The 27108-nt window shown below is 39.2% G+C and overlaps 1 protein-coding gene across 12 annotated transcripts in view; it reads right to left on the bottom strand.

Annotated features, from left to right (window-relative positions):
- Positions 1-27108, bottom strand: part of SH3D19 (SH3 domain containing 19) — a 180480-nt gene that overhangs the window by 102376 nt on the left and 50996 nt on the right. For 5 of the 12 annotated variants that reach the window (XM_057546754.1, XM_007189405.2, XM_057546750.1 and 2 more), the window contains exon 2: positions 449-488. The exons of 2 other annotated variants lie outside the window; for them this stretch is intronic. In XM_057546754.1, coding sequence (XP_057402737.1) covers positions 449-488 — 40 coding nt within the window. Of the gene's footprint in view, positions 1-448; positions 489-570; positions 802-2208; positions 2382-27108 lie in introns of those variants that run through there. 5 more of the 12 variants (XM_057546751.1, XM_057546755.1, XM_057546758.1 and 2 more) reach the window with 5 other exon arrangements.

Here is a 27108-nt window from a genome sequence, read left to right on the forward strand (position 1 = left end):
TAGCAGTAGCCAGCCATTTCTAGCTGATGAAAGACATGTTGTTTTTTTTTAATGCTTTATATTTTAAAAAATAATTTTAAAATTTCTACAATGAGCCCATGTTAGTTTTATAATTAGGAAAAAAGCAGTACATATTTATAAAAATACCAGTTAAAGAACAAGGAGGAATATAAACCACAAAAGGAAAGAAGCAGGGATAAAATAATTTTTTGTAAAGATATACCTGTCACTGATAGGAATTCTCAAAATAAAATATGTCTTCCAGGTAGTCAATAATTTTATAAAGAATTTTTGTTCAGAGAATGAACAGTATTTCCCTTGTGAAGCTTGAGTGCTACAGAGGATTCAAATATACAGTATTTCTAAAAGGGACACTTGCACTCCCTCCAAACAATATTTTCCAAATGAGAAGCTTTATACAGAGCTAGTAAATACTATAAATTCATACCTTGAAGAACGATGCTCTGGTTTATTTCGTTCGTTTCGATCTGTAAAGAAAGAAGACAGTTACATTTTACAATGCTCTTCAGACGTCCTGGAAAAGAAGTTCTTACATCCCAGCTGCCGTACCCTTAGATTTCACAAAGGACTGTTCAAAGGTTGCTGTGTCTTCCCCCTGTAAGGCTCTTCTTCAGAGTTGAAAGGATTTGTCTGACAGAGGAGGTACGAAGGATACAAAGAAGGACAGGCATGTAAGGTTTTTACAGTTTGTTAAAATCATCTACTTAGAAAATATATCATTACACATATTGTTCCATTTTCAAAGATCTCTGCTGTTTTAAACACTTTGCTAAAACCAAAACAAATTTAGCTAAGGAAAGAAAGTAAGGAAACTGAAAAGCCACAAATTACTCAGCTCAAAAAAATCATTCCATGAATCATGGTTGGCAAAAGCTTCTAACAGGATGGGGAGGGGGAAAAAATGAGCAGTCAGCTACATCTGCAAATACACTGAGACCAGTACAGCCTCCTTAACTCTCTATCACCCAGAACTTTTCAGAAGTTGGATTTCCATGTTTCACAGATAATTAGGTCTAATGTGCTGTAAGGCAGTGGTTCTCAACCAGTGTCAACTTTGCTCCTCCTCCCCAAGGGGACATCTGGCAATGCCTGGAGACTTTTTTTGGTTGTCACAGCTGGGGAGAAGGAGCTACTAGCATCTGGTGGGTAGGGACAACGGATGCCACTAACCACCCTACAAAGCATCCTACAACAAAGAATAATCTCACCCAAAATATCAACAGTGCTGAAGTTGAGAAAGCAGGAGCCTGGCTGCTTGAAGTTTTAAAAAATGCCTCTTTGCACTGCTCTGAAATGCTCTTAATCAGCCTGAAGACTATTATATACAAGAGAAAGAGCCATGAAACCCACAGGCTGTCTTTTTTTTGACTCTGAGTAATTATTTTTTCTTCAGTACATGCTTAAAAATAAATAAATAAATGAAGTAAAAAGATCTCACTGTTATGAAAAAACTAACAACAGAAAGCAGTGGGTAAGCCACAATAAAATCCTACACGATGGCTTTTAAAAATCCTATGCAATGTTATCAAAATACAGTTCTCTAAAGTATCTTCTGAATTAACACTAACATGATATAATTTAATGGTGAAACAAAGATTAGACAGGAATTCTTTTTTTTTTTTTTTCTTAATTTTACTGCTGACGGAGCAGCATAAAGGCAACGAAGACATTCTCTAAAACTTCTTAAGAGAGATTTATGGAAGAAAAGGAATCAGATTTACATAGTTAAATATAAATTCTTTCTGAATGGGTTCATAATAAAAAAGAAATGTCTTTTTAAACCAAGGAGTTAGCACACAGGAAGACACTGTACTCTGAAACACTAACAAGTAGGAAGAGTCACAATAAAACATGTTTGCTAAGATATAATGCTCTTCAAAAGGCACAAGGTTAATATGCTTCTGGTTCCAATTTCTCTACACACTGAGTGTTACTGCCGCTTTTAAAACTTTTGTTTTAATTTAACTTGGTTTACCCCTCCCTTAAATAAAAATAGAGTTTTTCACTTGTTGAGTACTAAAAATTTAAAGTCAGGAATACAGCGCACATTTTAATCACTTTTTCTATCGCTCCTCTTCAGCTTCTAGCCTGTTAGTTTTGCTAACAAAAGTAAAGTATGATGTCTCAAGGTAAAGCTAGAAACTAGATGTATATCAGCTATCCTCATAACAAAGCAACAAGTCTTACCTGTGGCTAAGGATGAGCTAAAAGTCTGCCCGTAACACCATTTGCTGTGGCTGTGGTCCTAGTGTCATTCAGTTTTATTAGGCATGTCATAGCGAATTCCCCTACAAATCTTCCTAGTCGTACAACACACAGGAGGAGGGGAGAAACAGAGTCACAATGCATGTAAACAAGACTCAGCATCTGAGGGCTTCCCTCCAGGGCCTGTTCTGATTGGCAGATGTGCTATGATCAGTCTGCACAGCTGGAATGTGGCCATTCAGGAAGTGAATGGCTCATGGTTCTCCTTCTTTCCTGGTTAAAACAGGAAATTCTACAGTCATTTTAATACTTTCTGCTCTAAGAAAATACAAATGCCTCCCCACTGTACTTCCCTATTGAGAAGTAATTAAAATCTGAGACAATAACTTGATAATCTGTTGGAGGACATTTTAAACATTTCCTCCCAAATTCACTCTTAGTGTTACATGTGTTACATTTCTATGTAAATATGCATACACAGTTACTCCTAAAACCCATCTATTTGATAATTTGAGGGTTAAGGGTAAATTATCCATTACTCACAATATTCCCCAGCCCCTAGCTCTTGGCAATGGAAAACAAATTAAAATACATGTTCTTGGCTTGATCTTTTTTCTTAAAGTATACAAATAATTGTACTTCACATTTTGCCATAAGCCATCTTTTAGCTTGAAAACATATAAATATGTAGTGTCTGTATGTTGTGTACCTCTGTGTCTACACATATTTTTATATACTTATTTTAAGCAAAGTAATTTTCATGATAGCCGAGGCTATTGTGCAATTGTCAAGAGATACATTAGTGGTAACACTGAATTTCTGGCAAAATAGTAAGTGGTTATTTTGATCCAAAAGCTAAGACTGAACAAAACAAAGCACTGAGGGCAGATTTGGGATCTGGATCTTGCCAACAATAATAAAACATTTGGATTAAAATCCCCTTACGAAAAATGAGAACAGATCTGTAGCAAGCATGGAAATTTCATCTTGACTATATACAGTGCTTTAAGCATATGGTTTCTATTTATTTCAAATTAAATACTCTTTGGCACACTCCCCCCAATTTTTTTCAGAGTTTCTAATTTTCAAATAATTAGAATATACTTGCAAAGGCTTCCCGAACTTTTACATAATTAGAAATCACACAGATAACTTACTAGCCCAAAGTCTCACCATTTCCACAAAGAAAAGAGTTATTAAAGATAAGAATGCCCCAACTCTAAAATTTAGTTGCCAAATGGTGCACATTTACTGTGGATAATGCACTAACTCTGGGGGCCCACCGAGTAGAGTGTGATGATCTTTAGGTCACTCAGAGATGAGCAGTACACTCTCAATGTGAAGGTCAGCATGGCTGGGTGGCTGTGTGAAAGTGTGTTGGTTTCGTAGGTGTATGTCACCCTCCCCCCCCCGCCCCACACACGCAAGGGAGAGACAGAGAGAGGGAGAGCGAGAGATCTTGCATTCCCTGTCCCCATTCACGCACGTCTCCTAGTTGATAAAGCTAATTGAGGGAATGGAAGAATACCCTGCAAGAAGAACAAAGGCAGAAAGTAGGCAGAACTGGTGCAAAGGGTGCTGAAGCCTGGATGTGTGTAAATGTTGTGAGGACATGGAAAGGAGGCAACGTGCACATCAAGGGGACCAAGAATCAGGAGAGTGCTGGGAAGTTTCCATGGGTCTGTGTGAGAACTCCAGATTACCCAAATTTTCCTGCCATGATGACTCCTGGTTCTAAGTAATCTGACATACATGATTCCAATGTTCATATATTTAGGTGGTATACCACCATTGTAGAAATAGGCCCTTATTCTGGCAGGGACAGCTTTTTGGGAATGGCTAGACAGATGCTACTGATGCTAATTATTCAGGGTGATTCTGAATCTAATAATACGACAAACACTTTGAAATGAAGATGACAAAAATGCAAATGTCATCTTTTGCTTTGATTAAAACTAAGAAGAATGGCCAACTCAGAGCTTATTAGAATCTATTGTAAGACATCCAGACTTTGATGATTTGGCTCTGATCACTTAACTGGAGAGAAAAATCAAACCCCATTGGGTAGGGACTTACACTACTTGCTCAAGTCGGCAACAAAAGGTCCTAAATCATTCTTTGAAATTAGTGGGAAGACAGTCCGTGGGAATGAAAATACACAGAGTGGGAATCTGTCTTGTACCTCATATTGGAATACTAACATGTCTCTTTAGAATGACTATTATCTGTGAAGGGATTCTGGATCAGACTCCAAAGCATTACTTACATACTCCGGCTTGGGAGTATGTATGAATAGTTTATGTTTTTTAAAAAAATGGTCAATGCCAGTCAGTATTAACTGAAAGATACACACATTCTGAAGAATTCTTTGCACCTACGATATTATCGCCTCTTTACTTACGATAAGCAGAATAAATAAAACAATGAATCCCTCCATTAGAAGACAGGGTATCTACGCAGGGTTCACAAATCCTCCTTTAATGACTCTTTAAAAGATAGCAAAACTGGTTCTACTCAAATAGAACATGAATGGAATTTTATATATCTCAGATGAGAGTTTCAGAGGCTTTCCTAAAATCTTTAAATGGTTCTTATATGTAGGCTGAGAAAATGGCAAATACGTCTACTTGAAAAAAATCCAGCATTCGTTCTAGAAATTACTGACACCAGTTAATACCTATTCACCTCCTCTTTCTTTTTTCTCCTTCTTCTTTTTTTTTTTTTTTTGGCTGTGTTGGGTCCTTGTTGCTGCGCTTGGGCTTTCTCTAGTTGTGGCGAGCAGGGGCTACTCTTTGTTGCAGTGTGCAGGTCTCTCATTGCGGTGGCCTCTCTTGTTGTGGAGCACAGGCCCTAGGCACGGGGTCTTCAGTAGTTGCAGCACGCGGGCTCAGTAGTTGCGGCACACGGGCCCTAGAGTGTGCGGGCTTCAGTAGTTGCAGCACGTGGGCTCAGTAGTTGTGGCACATGGGCTCTAGGGCGTGCAGGCTTCAGTAGTTGTGGCACGTGGGCTCAGTAGTTGCAGCACACAGGCCCTAGAGCGTGCAGGCTTCAGTAGTTGCGACACGTGGGCTCAGCAGTTGTGGCACATGGGCTCTAGGGCGTGCGGGCTTCAGTAGTTGTGGCACACGGGCTCAGTAGTTGTGGCTCGTGGGCTTAGTTGCTCAGCGGCATGTGGAACCTTCCTGGACCAGGGCTCGAACCTGTGTCCCCTGCACTGGCAGGCTTCTCAACCACTGCGCCACCAGGGAAGTCCCTCACCTCCTCTTTCTAATTTCATTTCACCACCCTCATTCAGGTGTGTTTCCAGACTGATTTTTAGCCACTTTTCAGACTCCCACAGTGACTAGTATATTGCTCTTTTAAATGGTAGGTTTTCAATACATATGTACCTGTTGTTGTTGAACTTAAGCAAGAAAGTTACTACTCTCTTGGTCCAAGGAATGAAAGACAACATCTGTGAGTGACCATTGCAGGAGAGAAGTGAGGTGTATTTACATGAGCGCTGCCCACACTTCTGTGGGTAAGTGGAAAAGTCTGGTCTACAGCACTGCCAATACTGACGTCTTTCATTAATTCTAACTATAAAGTGCCTCAACTCGTTCAAATGCAGCACGCTAAAATCACAGGGGGAGAGAAATTAGAGAGGGAAGGGAAGTTTTTTCCACGTGGAAGTTATGTTTCAACAAAGAAACAGACTGTCTCTGGAATCTTGTTTTCTCCTTCCCATGCCTGCTGCCTTTACCTGCATTTTAGGTTCTGATCAGCACTTGTCTGAATGGTTGTGTCTGGATCGAATTTTCTGGTTCCTGTCTCTTCCCCTCCAATACAGCCGTATTGCTGGCCAGATAAGTCCATGCCTCAGAAAAATTACAAATCACTATGTGCCCCAGACCCTGAGAGGACTCCATGAGGTAATGACAGTGACATCCTTAGAACGTTGCCTGTGCACAGTAATAAATGTCAGCTGCCATCTGGCATTAAAAGGCCAGCTATTAACTAGGTGGAGTGACTAGTACTGCAGAGTAGTGATTGCACAAGTTTCTTAACCTCTCTACACCTCAGTTTTCTCATCTACTAAATGGGGAAGAATACTATCTTTATAGAGGTTTTGTGAGGATAAATGAATTAAAGTGTATAAAGAGCTTAGCGCAGTACCTGGAACGTAAGTTTTACAACTCGAATTCTGCCACGACTATTCTTTTTTCTTTTCTTTTCTTTTTTTCTGGCATGCCGCACAGATTGCAGGGTCTGGTTCCCTGACCAGGGATTGAACCCAGGCCACAGCCCAGAATCCTAACCACTAGGCCACCAGGGAACTCCCCTGTTACGACTATTCTTATCTTTCATGCCTGGCTCAAGACCACCTTCTTCATGAAACTGTCCCTGACTCTTCTTTCTCTTCAGCACCCTTGTATTAGATTCCTGTTGCTGCTGTAACAAATCACCTCAACCTTTGTGGCTTAAAACAACAAAGATGTATTATCTTAAAGTTCTAGAGGTGAGAAGTCAAAATAGGTCTTACAAGGCTAAAATCGAGGTGTGTGCATGGCTATATTCCTTTTGGAGGTCCTAGGGAAGAATCAGTTTCCTTGTCTTTTCCAACTTCTCAAGGTCACCTGCATTCCTGGGCTTGTGGCCCCTTCCTCCAACAATGTAGCATCTTTAAATCTCTCACCCTGACCTCTTCTTCCGAATCCCTCTTCCATTGTGGAGAAGGCTTATTATTGATTACATTGGGGCTGCCGGGATAATCCAAAATAATGTTACATCAAGATCAGTTGATGAGGAACCTTAATTCCTCTTTGCCATGCAATACAACATGATCACAGGTGCCAGGGATTAGGACATGACATCTCTGAGGGGAGAGTATTATTCTGTCTACCACATCCTACCTGAACTCTCGTACTATCTATACCATTCACTTGACATTTAGCAATACTAAATAATACTGTATTATTATTTAGTTTTAGGCATCTCTCTACCCCCTTATCCTATCAGTGTGTCTGATGAAGGCAGGACTCTATCTTAGACTCTGCTTCACAGACTGCCCTCTGTAAATGTTTGTTGATAACGGTAATATCCAATGCCCTCCCAAGCCCTTTCCTTTCCTGCGCTGCATTCTTTAGGCTGTGGTTGGTTCACTGATATATCTGATATTGCTGAAAAATGTGCCTTCCTAAGAATTCCCAAACATTTTTACTTTTTATAAACACCCTAGTGATTTAAGAATCACCTCTGCCCTAAAACAATCCACATTTGGTCTATTCTTCCGTCTCAAAGTAGCTCTCACCAAACCAAACTACACACAGGAGAGAAAAAAAAAACTACATAGCACATTTGAACTGGAAGAAGAATCAGCTATTTGATAACAGGCTGCTACTTATTTTTAATAATTCTTCCTTAAATAGTTCAACTGAATCATTTTGATTGTTGAGTGCAACTCACTACTGAAAGAGGCTTTATATGATTTGAGTTTTTTATGTTAGTTTCACAGATGAAACATCAGAGCTACCATCTACACTGCCCATGTTCACCTGAAAGTGAATTCGGTAGACACTTCTGTAAGATGGGCATTTCATCAGGGCCACTTAGGTCCTGGGAGGCAAGGTGATGAGGGGAGTAGATGGAAGCAGGCTTCGCAGCAAGGTGTCCTCAACACTCCCTGCTGCTGCCACCTCAAGCTCCCTAGTGAGTCTCTTAATAATTACTTTTGTAACTCTTTTTTTAAATAACTTTATATATTTTATTTATTTATTTTTGGCTGTGTTGGGTCTTCGTTGCTGCACATGGACTTTCTCTAGTTGTGGTGAGTGGGGGCTACTCTTTGTTGTGGAGCATAGGCTCTAGGCTCACGGGCTTCAGTAGTTGTGGCACGTGGGCTCAGTAGTTGTGGCGCACAGGCTTAGCTGCTCTGTGGCATGTGGGGTCTTCCTGGACCAGGGCTTGAACCCATGTCCCCTGCATTGGCAGGCAGATTCTTAACCACTGTGCCACCAGGGAAGCCCCTTTTGTAACTCTTCTTGTTACACAATCTCACTTTTTTTAGCAAGTGAAACTTGTGACTTAAGACGGGATAAAAAGAGCTTTTAGTTAAAAAAAAACTCTATTCCCCCAACTGCCAAGTTAAAAATATTACACCCATATTCAAAATATTAGGCCACTCCTAAGGGTTTTTCTAAAGGAGGCATAAATTTTACCTGGAATTAGATATGCTACAAGAAAGGTAACCAAAAAAAAAAAAAAAAAAAGAAAGGTAACCTGAGAAAGTGACCCAATAACCGGGATTGCTTTCAGTGTTTCCCAAATTCTAAGAACCTCTGGGGTAGTCACAAAGCATATTAGTATCTTAAAGGCTCTAAGAAATATTACAATTAAAACAATCTGTTTGACTTTAGCATTTCCCAAACTAATTTGAAGATGAAACATCTCGTACAAAATCAGACTTGATATCTGGTACCTTAGCATGAACAATGTTATTTCATTATCACCATCCACTCCCCCGGGAACCCAAGGTCCCTTTACAGAGCTAGTATTTGCATCTCCACGTCCAGCGCCACCTCTGACATGTAGATGGCACTTCTCTAATTAACTGAACTCCAGCTGATGTAGGGCCAGGCACGGTACCCAAACGCAAAAAGGAGTAGGAACTAATGATAAACAAATCCCCCAACCCGATCGGGTTAAACCCTGATCTTTGAAGATTATATTAAATGTGTCCTTCCTTTAATCCCATCACTTATTTATCTTTGATTTTGCATTGTTTGGGTTAATTTGTGCATGTTAGAATTACAGGTTCCACAAAGAAGTTTCGTGCATGTAGTGCTTCTAGGTCTCTACTCCCGGGTCATACCCATAATGGGAAATCAGTTGCTATTTCAGGATGACAACCTAGATAGAGGTTAAGGGCAGGAACTGTAGGTCAGACAGGCCTTGTTTTGAGTTCTTGCTCCACTGTTTGTATATTACCTGCATGACCTTAGCAAGACAGTTAGCCTCTGTAAGACTCAGCATCCGCATGTAGAAGGGGGACATGTCATAGTAGTACTCAACAAGCTGAACAAGGATTAAATGAAGAGATGCATATAAAGGATAGCATGGCGGCCGACCATGATAAATGCTCAATAAATATTTACTATTATGATGATAATATGAGGGATACAGAATATTCATAGAGTTCATAATACTGTGAGTAGAATTATCTAAAAGGTTAATCATCCTTTGTCCAATACGGATTTTGAAATTCTGTAGGATTTTTTTCTTGCTTATTACTGGTGAAGAGGACAGGAATGCACTAATAAATAATTTCCAAAATCTTCCTTTACCCAACGGCTCCAGCCTCTTTTGTTTCCCCTTCTTTTGAACCAAGGGCTACTACGAAAAATTAATACATATGATTTTCACTTTTTTTTCATTTTCCCACTGCAGCCTCTGACAGAAGTGATAAATAAGCCCTGAAAGTAAGCAGCAGAAGGGAGAAAGAGAACTAAAAGGCAGACACAGGTAGTTCCTTCAGGATGAAAAACTGTGCCAACCAAGGATCACCACCCCTCCCATCCCTTGAAGTCTTCTCCCAATCCGAGTTCATCCTCAAGGTGTTAAGCCCTCACAGTCATTTTTTGAGACTCAAGATTCTAACATGAATTTCCTGAGAAGGATGAATGAGTGATATAAGGACAGAAACTAAATAGATTAAATATAGATATTTTATCTGTTTATGAAATTACTGAAATCTGCCTCCATATTTTAGGATTCTATGGATTTCTTCTACAAGAATCCAGAAAACAAAGATTAAAATGTGTTATTTCAGGTGTCAAAGGATGGGTGACATCTCTAACCACAGGTTGCCTTTTCAGCTGTTAGGGTAAAAATAAAGATGATTCTTTTCCCCCTTAAAGGGCAAAAAGGTCCATTCTTACTGCTCCTCTCCCTTTAGTTCAGGATGAATTTGCAGATGTCGCAACAAGGTTTTACCTTGGTAGAACTGACTCTGCAAAGTGAGCAAATATCAGAAACCACTGGAACCAAGAGACTCCTTTATCTGGGCAAGCAGGAAACAAAGGGAAGATCACGTTATTCCAAATACCACACACCTCACTCTGATGTGCAAACCTTTCCTACGTGGTTGAGGAGTTTTCTGATCTGAGTCTTCAAACAGATTTTTATCCACAGTGGGGCAGTCTTGGCCTCTAATCTAGAACGATGAAAAACAATTTTTTTCTTTTAATCAAGAAAAGGTGGGCTTCCCTGGTGGCGCAGTGGTTGAGAATCTGCCTGCCAATGGAGTGGACACGGGTTTGAGCCCTGGTCTGGGAGGATCCCACATGCCGCAGAGCAACTAGGCCCGTGAGCCACAGTTGCTGAGCCTGCGCGTCTGGAGCCTGTGCTCCGCAACAAGAGAGGCCGCGATAGTGAGAGGCCCGCGCACCGCAATGAAGAGTGGCCCCCGCTCACCGCAACTAGAGGAAGCCCTTGCACAGAAACGAAGACCCAACACAGCCATAAATAAATAAATAAATAAATAAATAAATAAATAAATAAAATTAAAAAAAAAAAAAAGAAAAGGTAAGGTCACATCCAAGCCTTGCCACGTTACCTTACTGACGGGTAGAGAATGTATTCTCTGTACAACAACACACGGCTTCTTGCAAGTTCAGGCCCACCGAGCTCCTTCCTCTCCACTCCGTTAACAAACTACCATCCACACAGGCACCTTCAGAGGCTGCTGGAACCCAGACAAGGAGCGTGCCCAGTGGCCCCCTTCTGCTCTTCAGCTGTGTGGCTCAGTTCTGACTCTTCACAGTTCTTAACACACAGGAACTCGGGGTGAGAGGAGGCCCGAGAAGCATCTGCCATCTCTGCTTTGAAGCTTATTTGTTTCCCACGGGCAGAAATAATGCTTTCCCTCCAACCCCCCCAGGCCTCCCACCCCCGCCAACACACACAGTGCCCCGCACCTGTTGGCACTTAATCACATTTTGACTCACGTTATAATTCTCTTTATGTCTTCACGCTTCCACCACTATCAGTTCCTCTAAGACAGGGCCTTACATACCCTGTAATGCCTGGCAGAGCCCCTTACACACAGTAGGGAAACCTAAGTATCTGTCATTGAATATACTGGTATGAAACCTCTCCAACACCTCTGCAAAGTGGGCAGCCTTTGTGTTGCTGGTGTTTTTTTGGAGGGGGCGGCTGTTATTAATTCCTAGAGAAGAGATTTTGTGCATTACCATGGGAAGGCTTCAAATAATTTTGATTTGGAATGAAAGCATTTTGAAGTGCTACTGCAGAGTTGCAGAATTAGTAAAAACATATTCATGTCACGAAAAAATGCACTGTTTAAGTGAGGGCGGGGAGGCAATGCGATGATCACAGAGAAGTACAGGAAGCTGCGCAAGGGATTCACTTCTGTGGGTGCCAGGTCACAAAAAACAGTTGAGGTCAATTCGAGAACTGGCTATCAGTGGGCCAACTCCACCACCAATGACAGCTGTTATTCACCCAGCGTTTACTATGTTAGAAGCATTCTTAATACATTCGCATTAATCTTCACAGAAGTCCCATGATGCAAGTCTTTTCCATTTTACTGATGAGAAAACAGAGTCTCAGAGAAGCCAGTTAAATTAAAAGGGAGCATGAATTTTCAATCTGGATATGAAGAATCCCAAAGTCCCTGCTCTTCCCACTACCATCAGAAGGCTGGCTGACCCACTCGTTTGATGAACTACAGGGTAAATGTGCAGAAATGCTGTTCACCAGAAGCCACACTTATATTTCAGCATCAGATGGTGTATCGTTTAGAGACTGAATCCAGGGCCTCAAATTCCTTCCAACTGTTTCTGAGGTTTTCTTCAGCTCCACAAAACATACAAACGCCCTCTTATAAATTCCTAAGAATACAGAAGATTTTGACTTGGGCGTCTTATAACAAGATGCCTGAGCTGGGCAAACAGTTTCAATTCACTACCTTGTGCTCTCAATAATCTTATGCTACTAACATGAAATTTATGGGCTCAACAGAGTATGGACACAGGTACATGATGGGAGGGACAATTCATTTAAAAATTAACAGATTGTGAGACAAGCTTGAATTCTGTTGGAATACTGTTTGTTGTTAATTCCTGTACCCTCGGAGTGAAATTTTTAAAAAAGAATAAAGTGACCTCAGAGAATTATTATATTTTTATAGGATACCAATCTGGATGTTGCTGATTTTCTTTTCAAATACAATTAGCTATCTTTTTTATTGCAATGCAAAGTCCACTCTTAATGGCAGCTAAGACACACAAACATTGGGGGATGAGGAGGAAGAACTATAAGATATATTAGCCACATGACCAGAAATTGGCTCTGGGGCAGCTGGTGCGTCATTTATGCACACCAGACTTTCAGATATCTTGGGTTTGCCTGTCATCACCACACTACTGCACACCCAGACTCATGGGCACATAGTGAAATATGTTTGTTTGCATCATTCATGGATTAACCCATGCGCCACAGGCAGTTAAAAATTAGGTCTGAAAAACAGAGTGATCATTTGGTCAGGGGACAAATCCAGCAATATAGGGATGAAATACAGGACCTATTCAACGTTGTCAGAAACCAGAGTAAGGTGTTGTGTGCTTTCTCCTCACAGAGCTGTAAATGAAACACCAGCAGATGCAGGTGAGTGAGATGATCTTAGCCACTTTCTGGCTCAGTTTGCTCAGGTAGAGAGCTCTCTGATCTACTCAGCTCTGGGGCCAGAGAAAAAAGAAACAAAGATAATGCTGACTGTCTTGGAGGATAAGAGATTAAGGAATACAGCTGGAACACAACAAAATCTGCTTTCGACAAACTCACAATCCATGTTGAGGACTGTAAGAACAAACAATTTCTAAAGCATAATGCGAATACCAAAAGTACATAAGAACCTTAACATTCTTGATTGACGTATCAACAAGAATTGTGAGAATCTGCAAAGTCTTCAACAAAAATATTTGCACAAATTCCCAGACCTCTCTCAAATAACAATTTCATCAAAATCCATGTATTTCCTGTGTATATCTTTGTAGCATGAGTCAACTGCATTTTCATCTTTCACTACAGTTTTATCAATCACTTGCACAGCTGTACTTACCTTGCAGCAGGAATAAAAAAATTCCTGCATCAGCTAACATGCAAATTACTTGGACTTACAGAGTTGCTAGTGAATAATCAAATGGTGAATATCAAAATAAATGAATGCCCAAGAGCTACCAAAATACAGAATTATAAGAGGTTTAGTTGGGACTAAGAAATCTCCAAAGACTTCCCAGAGTAGATAGCATTTGATTTGAGCATCACTTTATTTTTTTAAAACAGTATTTATTTATTCATTCATTCATTCATTCTTTCATTCATTCATGTGGCTACCCCTCGCGGCTTGTGGAATCTTAGTTCCCTGACCAGGGATTGAATCTGGGCCCATGGCAGTGAAAGCACTGAGTCCTAACCACTGGACCGCCAGGGAATTCCCTGAGCATCACTTTAGGTTGGCAAAATTTGAGAAGTAAAAAGGGATGAAGGGCATCTAAGTTTAGGAGAATCATATGTACAAAAGTGTGACTGTGCGAAGAACTGAGGGAAAGTATTGAGTAATCCAGTTGTAGGTAGACCTCAAGGTGTGAGGAAAATATATTGGGAGATAATATTACAAATTTAATTCAGGATCACTTAGAGCAATTCATGAATGTCATGCTTTAGCATCTGTACTTTTCTGTAGGCAATGGAGGAAAGGTAACCTGGTGGGATGGACTTGGGAGAGGGGTGGGGAATGGAAGCAGAGAGATCACTAACAACGGTATAAACCAGGATTAAAAGCAGACGTAAGGAGAGAGTAAGAAGAAATGAAAGTGGGAAGGTTGAGGGGATGTGACGGGATTAGGAATGGATGGTATGGTTTTGCAGGAGGAAGCAGCAGTAATGACATGGTACGGGGCATCTGCTACCAGTAACTGAGGTTAGCAAAAAAGCAAGATAAGGAAGCAAGCAAGATGAGAGAACAGGCAGGGAGATTTTAGGGTTAGGATATATTAAGTTTGAGGCTTCTAAGTGAAAAATCACATGGAAACGTTTACTTGACTCATTCAAGATGGCTGAATAAGTAGTTACATCCACCTCCCCTCCCTCTAAATGTGAAATGACAATAAAATAGAACTTAAAAAACTGAATGGAACCATAACAAACAAACAAACAAACAAACCAAGAATGAGAGTCATCAAGGGATCAGAGATCCTGAGAAACCAGAGTCCAAGACATCAGAGGTTAAACAGGAATCCTCCCTAGGGAGCTCCTTCTGCATCAAAGAATAAAAAGTAGGCCCTGAAACAACCAAAAAGACAGTTAATTAAAGAGCTGCATTCAGGTTACCAGATCCAGCTACTCAGCAGTGCCCAGCCCACTCCACAACCAATTACACCTTAATAGCCAGTCAAGGCTTCCCTTTTGAGCTAAAGGCAGAAAAATGCTGTCCACACAAAGTTGGTGATCTGCCTGGGAAGATTCCCTTTGGGGGACCTGGGGCTTGCAAGGGAAAAAGACTAGAGTTTAAGGTAATTTACGATTTACGGTAACTTCAGTCCCAGAAATGGAGAGATGGAGAAGACATGTTCTAGAGGTAAAATATAGTCAACTACTCCATCTCCAGATACATCTAACCCCGTCCTTATTTTGGCAATTTGGGGGGGTCCTGAGCTTGCCTTCCTCCTCCCCTACAGGAAAGCCCACCTATTACTGGTACACCCATTACTATACCTGTTGACACAGGCAGTTACATCATCCAGAAGAAAGCATTTCTGGAGAAACAAACCCACTACCTATACCAATCAATTTAGTCTTTTATTTATAAACAAGTACCTACAACCAATGATAAGCAAACATCTACGGAAAATCAATAATATAAAAATAGAAAGACCAAAATGTACGATCATCTCTGGATCAAAAAGAAAGAAAATTTACGGAATAAAAGGGAACATTTAAGATATTCTAATTGGCATCCTCATATGTGAACAAGCATGTTACATCTATAAAAGAAGAAGATTCTGCCATGAAAAAGGAGCAACCAGAGAATAAGAAACAGTTCTTGGAAATTAAATATGATTGTGAATATAAAAGATTAAACAGGCTAAAAACCAGAATAGACACAGCTGAAAGCTGAATTTGAAATGTGAAAAGTAAGTTGACAGAATTTTTAAAAACACAAAGAGATGAAGATAAAAATTAATAGCAATGGAGACTAGATTTAGGAGGTGCACATCATTTCTAAAATTAGCATTTCAGGAGAAGAAAATAGAGAGGCTAGAAGGGACAAAATGCTCAAAAAGTGACAGATGAAAAGTTATGAACAAGAAATAATCTATCCTGAGAACTTAATACATAAACATCCAGAAGGAGATTTATTTTAGGAACATGCTCTAAAATTCTGTCAGGAGACAATCTCTCAAGAAGGATGGACAAAGGAAAGGCAAAAAGAAAAGGTTTTTATGGCTCTGTTCACTCTGCTATAATATCTATAGAGAGGGGTTGCTGGAGGAGAGCTCATAAGCCCAAGAGAACTGCTGGAAACAGAAAACTGCAAATCAGGAGAAGATGAAACAGAGATTATGGGAATAAAAAAGTCTAGGGAAGTTCTGTTCACTAGGTATTCAATAAGGAGAAGATTCTGCAATATGAGGCTTAACTTCTCCATCACTCTCAGCATTGACGAGATATTATTGTACCAAAGCATGAGTTATATGATTTTCATATATTTGACTTTAAGAAGCGGCTAAGAATCCACAAGAAAATACCACTTGATACCCACTAGGATGGCTATAATTGAAAAGGCAGATAACAATAAGTGTGAAAAAGGATGTGGAGAAAATGGAACCCTCACGCACTGCTGGTGTGAATGTAAAATGTTGTAGCCTCTTTGAAAACAGCCAGAAGTTACCATATGACCCAGAAATTCCACTCCTAGATGTATACCCAAGAGAAATGAAAACATACGTCCACACAAAAACTTGTTCACAAATTTTTATAACACCATTATTCATAATAGTCAAAAAGTGGAAACAATCCCCAAATCTATCAACTGGTGAATGGATAAGTAAAATATGATATAGTCATACAATGTAATATTATTCAGCAATAAAAAGGAATGAAGTACTGATATATGCTACACATGGATGAACCTTGATAACATTAGGTTAAGTAAAAGAAGCTAGTCACAAAGAGACCACATATTCAATGATTCCATTTCATGTGGAATGTTCAGAATAGGCAATCTATAGAAAGACAGAAAGTCAATTCGTGGTTTCCTAGGGCTGGGAAGGATGAGGGGTGAGGGTGAAAGGGTTCAGGGTTTTTTCTTGGGGTGATGAAATGCTCCAACACTGATTATGGTGATGGGTGCACAACTCTGTGAACATACTAAAAACTATTGCATTGTATACTTTAAATAGGTGAATTATATGATATGTGAATTATATTTAATGAAGCTTTTACCAAAAAAAGTTGCTAAAAATAATAGTCCTGATTAAATGAGTGAATGGCTGCGGTTTTTATTTTAATATTTATGGAAGATTAAGACTACATGAATTGGAACTCTGAATATTCAAATTTTAAAAGTTCAGATTTCCAATTTAAAATAGTGTAGAAGTGGATTTCTGGTTCTTTAATATTTGTGAAGTTCACATATTGGCCTGTCCCAACTGGAGAGAATTGGTAATAATCTGAGCTGCGCTTACTGACTTCCATTTCATGTGCCATGTGCGTCAACCCTAACCCTCATAGCCCTGCAATTATTCTCATTTGAAAATGTGGAAACTGAAGTTGCCAGAGGGTAACTAACTTGCCCAGGATCACAAGACCAGCAAAGGGCAGAACTGGGACTGGAACTCAGCTTGGTCTGACTCCAATCTCCTGCTCAAGATGGCTTTTCACAACAGCACATTCCTGATCTACCTTTTTTTAAAAAATAAATTTACTTATTTTTTACTTTATTTATTTTTGGCTGTGTTGGGTCTTCGTTACTACGCGTAGGCTTTCCTGATCTATCTTTTTTTTTTTTAATTATTTATTTTTGGCTGTGTTGGGTCTTCGTTTCTGTGCGAGGGCTTTCTCTAGTTGTGGCAAGCGGGGGCCACTCTTCATCGCGGTGTGCGGGCCTCTCACTATCACAGCCTCTCTTGTTGCGGAGCACAGGCTCCAGACTCGCAGGCTCAGTAGTTGTGGCTCACGGGCCTAGTTGCCCCGCGGCATGTGGGATCTTCCCAGACCAGGGCTTGAACCCACGTCCCCTGCATTGGCAGGCAGATTCTCAACCACTGCGCCACCAGGGAAGCCCCCTGATCTATCTTTTAAAATAAATAGTAAAAGAAAGTAAAAACATCACATGTCTATTAATAAGCCAAAATTTTGCTTGTAAAAAGAAAAAAACTGCAATGAAATAGAAAGGGGAAGATGTATTTAGAAGTACAGGTTTTATATGACTTTAAACTGTTCTTTATACCCTTGGGTGACAGTTGATTGGGAAATTAATGACAATATTCTAAGACATAAAGCCTCTGGTATGACGGCTTCAATAATAAAGGGGTTTGTATTTAACTAGGGCTAGAAGATTCTTAATCTCTAAATATGATACATGGGAAATAAAAACGAAAAATGATCTTTCAATAAAAAGCTGTAAGAAAGTCTCCCAAACATAGATTTGGCATTGATAGTAGTACAGCTAATTAAGCTGCAGGAATCAAGAGGGAAAAAAGAATAAGCAGAAGAAATTTCCAATAACTCCAGGTAAAAGACACACTGATAATTCCACAGGAATAATTCTGACTATTAGACAAATTGTAAAAGGATTTAGAGAGAACAGAATATCTCCAAACTTTTCTTCCTTTTTTCCAGAAACAAACAGCATTGTTTAGAGGAAAGACCTCTCACTGGTTCTCTCTCCTCAAACTTTACGATGTTAATCAACTAAGGGCAAATAAAGCTGCAAAAAATCACTTAATATGTAAGTTGAGAGTACTCTGTTAAGATCAAATAAAAAATACAATAAATAGCAAATAAAAATGTAAGCCCTTACACTGTAATAGGGAAAAAGAAATGTCTCTTGCTTTCTGTTTCTCTCCATAAATACCATTAACATGCGGGAGTCAAACTGTATTAAGGGGTAAGTTAAGTGATTTCCATCTCTGGTAAGGACAACTGACAACATGAAGTTCTTAACTGTTTTAGGCATTCATACCATGTTGCCTACTGGCAGAAATTAAGTCATAAATGGACAAAGAGATTAACAAATGGTAATCAATATTGTTATTATTTTGAAAGACCAAAACAAAGCATAAGATATTAGATCTATACCATGTGTTGCCAAAGCTATTTCTTAAGTCAATGCATCACAACTGTTGGAGAAAAACTGAATATTCAAAAACTCTTGATTTATTACTCCTTTCCTGAGTATTGAGGAAAACTGTCATTCTTTGATATAAGCTAAGGGAAGACCGAGTAATGTGGTTTGAGAATCACTGCCAAAAAGGAGACAAACCATAAACAGAGAAATTTTCGAATCCTTGCAAGAACAAGAAATGAACAGGGAATATATCTCCAAACACATCCTCTTCAAAAAGTGAAAAACTCAATGGATTTTCAAGACTCACGGTGGAATTTAACTTCCAAAGTGTTAACATATGCTTCTTCAAAGCATTAGCAGGCGCTGATTGGTAGGGAAGCTAAGTGATTTCTGTGGGTTAGTGAAATAGCTACTGGCACCTGAATTTAATAATAAGGAAAGGAAAGCTGATTTGACCTTTAAGAGTCTATAGTAAACAAGACATGGACATCTTACTGTGAAGCCACAGAATCTTTTCACATCTTGGAAAAAAGAATGCTTAAGGATTTTCTTGAGTTCAAAGACACCCTAATACATGACTGTGGGGAACTACACCTGTAGGTTTTAGAGACACCGTTCAAAACTTTAATAGGGGGAGGAGTCAAGATGGCGGGGTGGGAAGGCACGGAGTTACCGTCTCCCCACAACTAGGGCACCTGCCGGCTGCTGGTGGGGGACTCTGACCCCCAAGGAGATGGGAGGAACCCCAGAATGAACTGGTAGGACATAGGGGGACTGAGGCGGGGAGAAGTGGAGGCCAGACAGGATCGGTGCCCCTGAGGCCAGGGAGATCAGGAGAGGCAGGCAGGAGGGGCCCTCCCAGACCCCAGACCGGAGGAGCACGAGAGGGCGTTTGCCCTGCCCACTCGAGCCCAGGAAGCCTTCTGGGCTCCCAGGTGAGGTCCCCTGCCCTCTGAGACCAGGGGTGGGGACACGCCTGGGCCCCTGCTCTTCCTTGAGTCTAAGCCCCACCTCCCACAGCCCCCAGGGCCTTTTCCAGCCCTGAGGGTCCTAAGCATTGGCCCCGCCCACCATCCAACCTTATCCTTGATTAGGTCCTTCTCTCCACAGCCAAGGCCTTCCCCCTGCCACCTTTTTTTTTTTTTTTTTTCTTTTCCCTCCTCTTTTTTACTACTGTGGTACCTTGCAGTTGTTGATTCATCTATATTTTTATTTTTACATTCTTTCTAATACATCTGTTAATTTCCTAGTCTAATTTTATCTTTTACTTTGTTATTATTTTCTTTTTTTTTTTTTGCCACCCCACGTGGCTTGCGGGATCTTGATTTGCGAGCCCGGGGTCGGGCGGAAGCTCCTGAGGTGGGAGCTCCAAGTCCGAACCACTGGACCAACAGAGAACCTCAGACTCCAGGGAATATTCATCAGAGTGAGGTCTCACAGAGTTCCTCATCTCAGCACCAAGACCCAGCTCTACCCAATAGCTTACAAACTCCAGTGTTGGAAGCCTCAGGCCAAACAGCCACTAAAACAGGAACACAATCCCACAGATAAACAAAGAAAAAAATTGGAATGGCAAAACAATATGTCACAGGTGAAGAAGCAAGGTAAAAACTTACAAGACCAAATAAATGAAGAGGAAATAGGCAATCTACATGAAAAAGAATTCAGAGTAATTATAGTAAAGATGATCCAGAATCTCGGAAACAGAATGGAAGCACAGAATGAGAAAATATAAGAAATGTTTAACAAAGACCTAGAAGAACTAAAGAACAAAAAAGCAGGGATGAACAACACAATAACCGAAATGAAAAACACACTAGAAGGAATCAATAGTAGAATAACTGAGGCAGAAGAATGGATAAGTGACCTGGAAGACAGAATGGTGGAAATCACTGCCGTGGAACAGAATAAAGAAAAAAGAGTGAAAAGAACTGAAGACAATCTCAGAGACCTCTGGGACAACACTAAATGCACCAACATTCGAATTATAGGGGTCCCAGAAGAAGAGAAAAAGAAAGGGTCTGAGAAAATATTTGAAGAGATTATAGTGGAAAAACTTCCCTAACATGGGAAAGGAAATAGTCACCCAAGTCCAGGAAGCACAGAGAGTCGCATACAGGATAAACCCTAATAAAAACACACCAAGACACAAATTAATCAAACTAACAAAAATTAAATTCAAAGAAAGAATATTAAAAACAGCAAGGGAAAAACAAAAAATAACATACAAAGGAATCCTCATAAGGTTATCAGCTGATTTTTCAGTGGAAACTCTGCAGGCCAGAAGGGAGTAGCAAGATATACTTAAAGTGATGAAAGAGAAAAACCTACAATCAAGATTACTCTACCCAGCAAGGATCTCACTCAGATTTGATGGAGAAGTCAAAAGTTTTTCAGACAAACAAAAGCTAAGAGAATTCAGCACCATCAAACCAGCTTTACAACAAATACTAAAGAAACTTCTCTAAGCGGGAAACACAAGAGAAGAAAAAGACACACAAAAACAAACCCAAAACAACTAAGACAATGGTAATAAGAACATACATATCGATGATGACCTTGAATGTAAATGGATTAAATGCCCCAACCAAAAGACACAGGCTCACTGAATGGATACAAAAACAAGACCCATATATATGCTGTCTACAAGAGACCCACTTCAGACCTACGGACACATACAGACTGAAAGTGAAGGAATGGAAAAAGATATTCCATGCAAATGGAAATCAAAAGAAAGCTGGAGTAGCAATACTCGTATCAGATAAAATAGACTTTAAAATAAAGACTGTTACAAGAGACAAGGAGGAACACTACATAATGATCAAAGGATCAATTCAAGAACAAGATATAACAATTATAAATGTTTATGCACCCAACATAGGAGCACCTCAATACATAAGGCAAATGCTAACAACCATGAAAGGAGAAATCGACAGTAACACAATAATAGTAGGGGACTTTAACACCCCACTTACACCAATGGACAGATCATCCAAACAGAAAATAAATAAGGAAACACAAACTTTAAATGAAACAATAGACCACATTGATCTAATTGATATTTATAGAACATTCCACCGAAAAGTTGCAGAATACACTTCTCAAGTGCACATGGAACATTCTCCAGGATAGATCACATCTGGGGTCACAAATCAAGCCTCGGAAAATTTAGGAAAATTGAAATCGTATCAAGCATCTTTTCTGACCACAACGCTATGAGATTGGAAATCAATTACAGGAAAAAAACCTGTAAAAAACACAAATACATGGAGGCTAAACAGTGTGCTACTAAATAACCAAGAGATCACTGAATAAATTAAAGAAGAAATTAAAAAATACACAGAAACAAATGACAACGAAAACATGATGACCCAAAACCTATGGGATGCAGCAAAAGCAGTTCTAAGAGGGAAGTTTATAGTAATTCAATCTCACCTCAAGAAACAAGAAAAATCTCAAATAAACAATCTAACCCTACACTTAAAACAACTAGGGAAAGAAGAACAAAGAAAACCCAAAGTCAATAGAAGGAAAGAAAGCATAAAGATCAGAGCAGAAATAAAGGAAATAGAAACGAAGAAAACAATAACAAAGATCAATAAAACTAAAAGCTGGTTCTTTGAGAAGATAAACAAAATTGATAAACCATTAGCCAGACTCATCAAGAAAAAAAGGGAGAGGATGCAAATCAGTAAAATTAGAAATGAAAAAGGAGAAATCACAATTGACACTGCAGAAATACAAAGGATTATAAGAGACTACTACAAACAACTATATGCCAATAAAATGGACAACCACGAAGAAATGGACAAATTCTTGGAAAGGTACAATTTTCCAAGACTGAACCAGGAAGAATTAGAAAATATAAACAGACCTATCACAAGCACTGAAATTGAAACTGTGATTAAAAATCTTCCAACAAACAAAAGTCCAGGACAGGATGGCTTCACAGGCGAATTCTATCAAACATTTAGAGAAGAGCTAACACCGATCTTTCTCAAACTCTTCCAGAAAATTGCAGAGGAAGGAACACTTCCAAATTCATTCTATGAAGCCACCGTCACCCTGGTACCAAAACCAGAAAAAGATATCACAAAAAAAGAAAATTATAGACCAACATCACTGATGAATATAGATGCAAAAATCCTGAACAAAATACTAGCAAACAGAATCCAACAGCACATTAAAAGGATAATACACCATGATAAAGGTTGGATTTATCCCAGGGATGCAAGGATTCTTCAATATACACAAATCAATGAATGTGATATACCACATTAACAAATTAAGGAATAAAAATCATATGATCATCTCAATAGATGCAGAAAAAGCTCTTGACAAAATTCAACACCCATTTATAAAAACTCTCTAGAAAATGGGCACAGAGGGAACCTACATCAACATAATAAAGGCCATATATGACAAACCCACAGCAAGCATCATACTCGATGGTGAAAAACTGAAAGCATTTCCACCAGGATTAGGAACAAGACAAGGATGTCCACTCTCACCACTCTTATTCAACATAGTTTTGGAAGTCCTAGCCACAGCAATCAGAGAAGAAAAAGAAATAAAAGGAACACAAATTGGAAAAGAAGAGGTAAAACTGTCACTATTTGCTGATGACACGATACTATACATAGAAAATCCTAAAGATACCACCAGAAAACTACTGGAAAGGGTGTGGTGAAAAGGGAACCCTCCTACACTGCTGCTGTGAATGTAAATTGATACAACCACTATGGAGAACAGTATGGAGGATCTTTAAAAAACTAAAAATAGAACTACCATATGACCCAGCAATCCCATTACTGGGCATACACCCTGAGAAAACCATAATTCAAAAAAAGACATGCACCACAATGTTCATTGCAGCATTATTTACAATAGCCAGGACATGGAAGCAACCTAAATGTCCCTCGACAGATGAATGGATAAAGAAGATGTGGCACATATATACAATGGAATATTACTCAGCCATAAAAAGAAACGAAATTGAGTTATCTGTAGTGAGGTGGATGGACCCAGAGTCTGTCAAACAGAGTGAAGTAAGTCAGAAAGAGAAAAACAAATACTATATGCTAATGCATATATATGGAATCTCAAAAAAAAAAAAAAAGGTACTGATGAACCTAGTTGCAGGGCAGGAATAAAGAGGTAGGCATAGAGAATGGACTTGATGACATGGGGTGGGAGGGCGAGGCTGGGGCGAAGTGAGAGTAGCATCGACATATATACACTACCGAATGTAAGAGTTGGCTGGTGAGAAGCAGCATCATAGCACAGGGAGATCAGCTCGGTGCTCTGTGATGACCTAGGGGGTGAGATAGGGAGGATGGGAGGGAGGCTCAAGAGGGAGGGGATACGGGGACATGTGTATACATATGGCTGATTCGCTTTGTTGTGCAACAGAAGCTAACACGGTATTGTGAAGCAATTATACTCCAATAAAGATCTATTAAAAAAAAAAAGCAAACCTTAATAGGGCATGGGGGAAAGCTCAACATCCAGTTAACCTAAGGAAAACAGAATCTGCAACTAGGTTAAGAAAGGAGGATGCTAATACTTGATTCTAAATTGCTTCTTTCTACATCTGAGGATAACAGAAATGACTTTTTCTCAGAATTACCTTAAAAAAAAAAAGCAATAAGTGGTTGGGGGGGGCGTGAAATAGGCCAAGGGGATTAAGAGGTACAAACTTCCAGTTATAAAATAATTAAGTCACGGGGATGTAATGTACAGCACATAAAATAGAGTCAATAATATTACGGTAATTTTGTATGGTGACAGATGCTTACTAGACTTACAGTGACCAATTCATAATGTATATAAATGTTGAATCACTATGCTGTATACCTGAAACTAATATGATATTGTATGTCAACTATACTTCAATTAAAAAATTAAAAGGAAATAACAACTACAAAAAAGGAGATTAAAACTAAGATTTAAATATAAATTCAAGGTTTATTTTTAAAAGGCCTAACTATACCATGTTACAGTCAGAGACCATAAGGTACATATGTCAAGTGAAACATACATTCTGGAAGAGCCTGAGACGTTAGTGCACATCAGAACCGTGGTAGTCTCTTAGTTGTGCCGTCCAATTTAAAATAATTAATCTGTACAGAGAACATGTTTCCCATATTGGATTGAAATGTTAAGCACGTGTCAATGGGTATGGCTGTGTCTAAAACAGAGCCATAGAAAACACGACAGGTGAACAGGAACAATCTCTATTAAATAGAATTCAAATATATACAAGAATAAACTTCTAAGGAATTTTAGCACCGCTGAACTTTCTGACTTTAAGTCTTAAAACTAATATATTAATATTAATTCGTTCAAGTCTTGAGTAAATAGTGTAACAAGACACAGTTCCCTGTTAATTTGTTTTTTAGGGAAAAACTAAGGGGACCTCGCTATATGGCAAGATTTCAGATGGAAGTTCTACTACAGGAAAAGGGACTCGTCCTTTTGAAGTGTCAAGTCTGCAGGAGAACAACTCCAGTACAGAGATGGGTTCTTTTCACCCTCCTGGCTTTTAGTGATGACTGTACCCAAGGCTCTGCTAGATAGTCCTAGGACAGATATACCTGTTCCCTGTAAAAGATCATAGAAGTTCTTTGGTGTGCTCTAGTTGAAAAGTCATCTACATTCAGATTTAATTGGATGGATTTACACTGGCCCAATGCAGTCTTATGAGTCTTTCTCTGAGACCTGATCCATTCTTAGTTCCCAAAGAGTTTAAAGATTGGGGGACTTCCCTGGTGGTCCAGTGGTTAAGACTCCGTGCTTCCACTGCAGGAGGCATGGGTGTGATCCTTGGTCAGGGAGCTAAGATCCTGCATGCCGCGCGTGAGGCACGGCCAAAAAAAAAAAGTCATTCGGAAGATTGGGATGAAGTTAACTGGAGAAGGAACAACACAGAGAAGGACTGGAAAGCTACATGACTTTAGAACTGTCTTGGAGGCAAAATAACTAATTAAAATAAAGCTGAAAATATAAACAGTTTTCCCTGGTGGCAACTGTTTTGGTAGATTATTTTTTAACTAATGTTTTTAGGAAAAATTTCTCCATCAGATTAAGTAGCTAAAGCAAAGCTACAAAAGGCAAATATCCTAACAGCATGTAAAATTTGAATATGAAAATGAAAACTCAACTCCAGGTATCCATCTAGAGGAACACTGAAAACATTTCTATTTTTCAGGGTTTCAGGTGTTTTGGGACAATGTTTGAGTTAAGGTTACATTGTATGCTCTCAATAAATGAAGATAAAACGATTACATTCTATTTGGGGCTAATCAAATCACCTCAGATTTTCTTTGCAATGATGATGTTCAATAGTGGTGGGAGTAATGCAAATATAAACACTCTTATCACCATCGGTAGGAAGGGGTATGATCTTTCTGAAGAGCAATATGGGCCTTTAAAAAGTTTATGGCTTTTCCATAAAAACAAATGAAATAATGCCATTTGCAGCAAAATGGATAGACCTAGAGATTATCATACTAAGTGCAATATGTCAGAAAGACAAAGACAAATACCGTATGATATCACTTATATGTGGAATCTAGAATATGACACAAATGAACTTATCTACAAAACAGAAACAGATTCACAGACATAGAGAACAGACTTGTGGTTGCCAAGGGGGAAGGGAGTGGGGGAGGGATGGGATGGATTGGGAGCTTGGGATTAGCACATGCAAACTATATATTACATCAATATATAGAATAGATAAACAACAAGGTCCTACTGTATAGCACAGGGAATTATATTCAGTATCCTGTGACAAACCATAACGGAAAAGAATATGCAAAAGAACTTAAATATATATGTGTAACTGCATCACTTTGCTGTAGAGCAGAAATTAACACAACACTGTAAATCAACTATACTTCAATAACTTTTTAAAAAAAGTTTATGGCTTTTTCTCCAAAATGCTACTCCTAAAAAATGTATCTTCAGGAGAGAAAAGTGAGGGAAATTTCCATATGAAGATAATTATTGCATTGTTCTTTATAATAGCAAATCCAAGTGATCAACAATAGAGGAATGACAAAATAAATTCTGACACATTCATACTTTTATAAGCTATGCAGTTATTGTCATATTCAACATTTACTGAGTGTCAGGCACTTACTTAAGTGCTTTACTCATTCAGCCTTCACAAGAACCCTATGAAGTAAGTTCTCTTATTCACCGGTCCCACTTTACTGACGAGAAAAGAAAGAAGTTGAGTTACTTTGCTGAGGTCACGAAGCTAGGTCCTGGTACTGGGATTCCAAGCCAGTCCAGCTCCAGAGCCCAAACTATTCAGCATATACTACATTGCTGTTTTGTATGTTACTTTTCAAACGTGATACTGAATTCTATTTTATAATTTTTCTTCCAACGATTTTTGTTTCAATATTCACAGCAAAACTGATCTCTGTTTTTCTTTTAGGAGAAATATCTTTTCCTTGTTTCAATAGCAACGTTATTTTCCCTTCATAAAGAGGCATATGGAAACTTCCCTTCATTTTCTA

Source organism: Balaenoptera acutorostrata, chromosome 5 (genome assembly GCF_949987535.1).
Source record: "Balaenoptera acutorostrata chromosome 5, mBalAcu1.1, whole genome shotgun sequence".
Lineage (NCBI taxonomy): Eukaryota > Metazoa > Chordata > Mammalia > Artiodactyla > Balaenopteridae > Balaenoptera > Balaenoptera acutorostrata.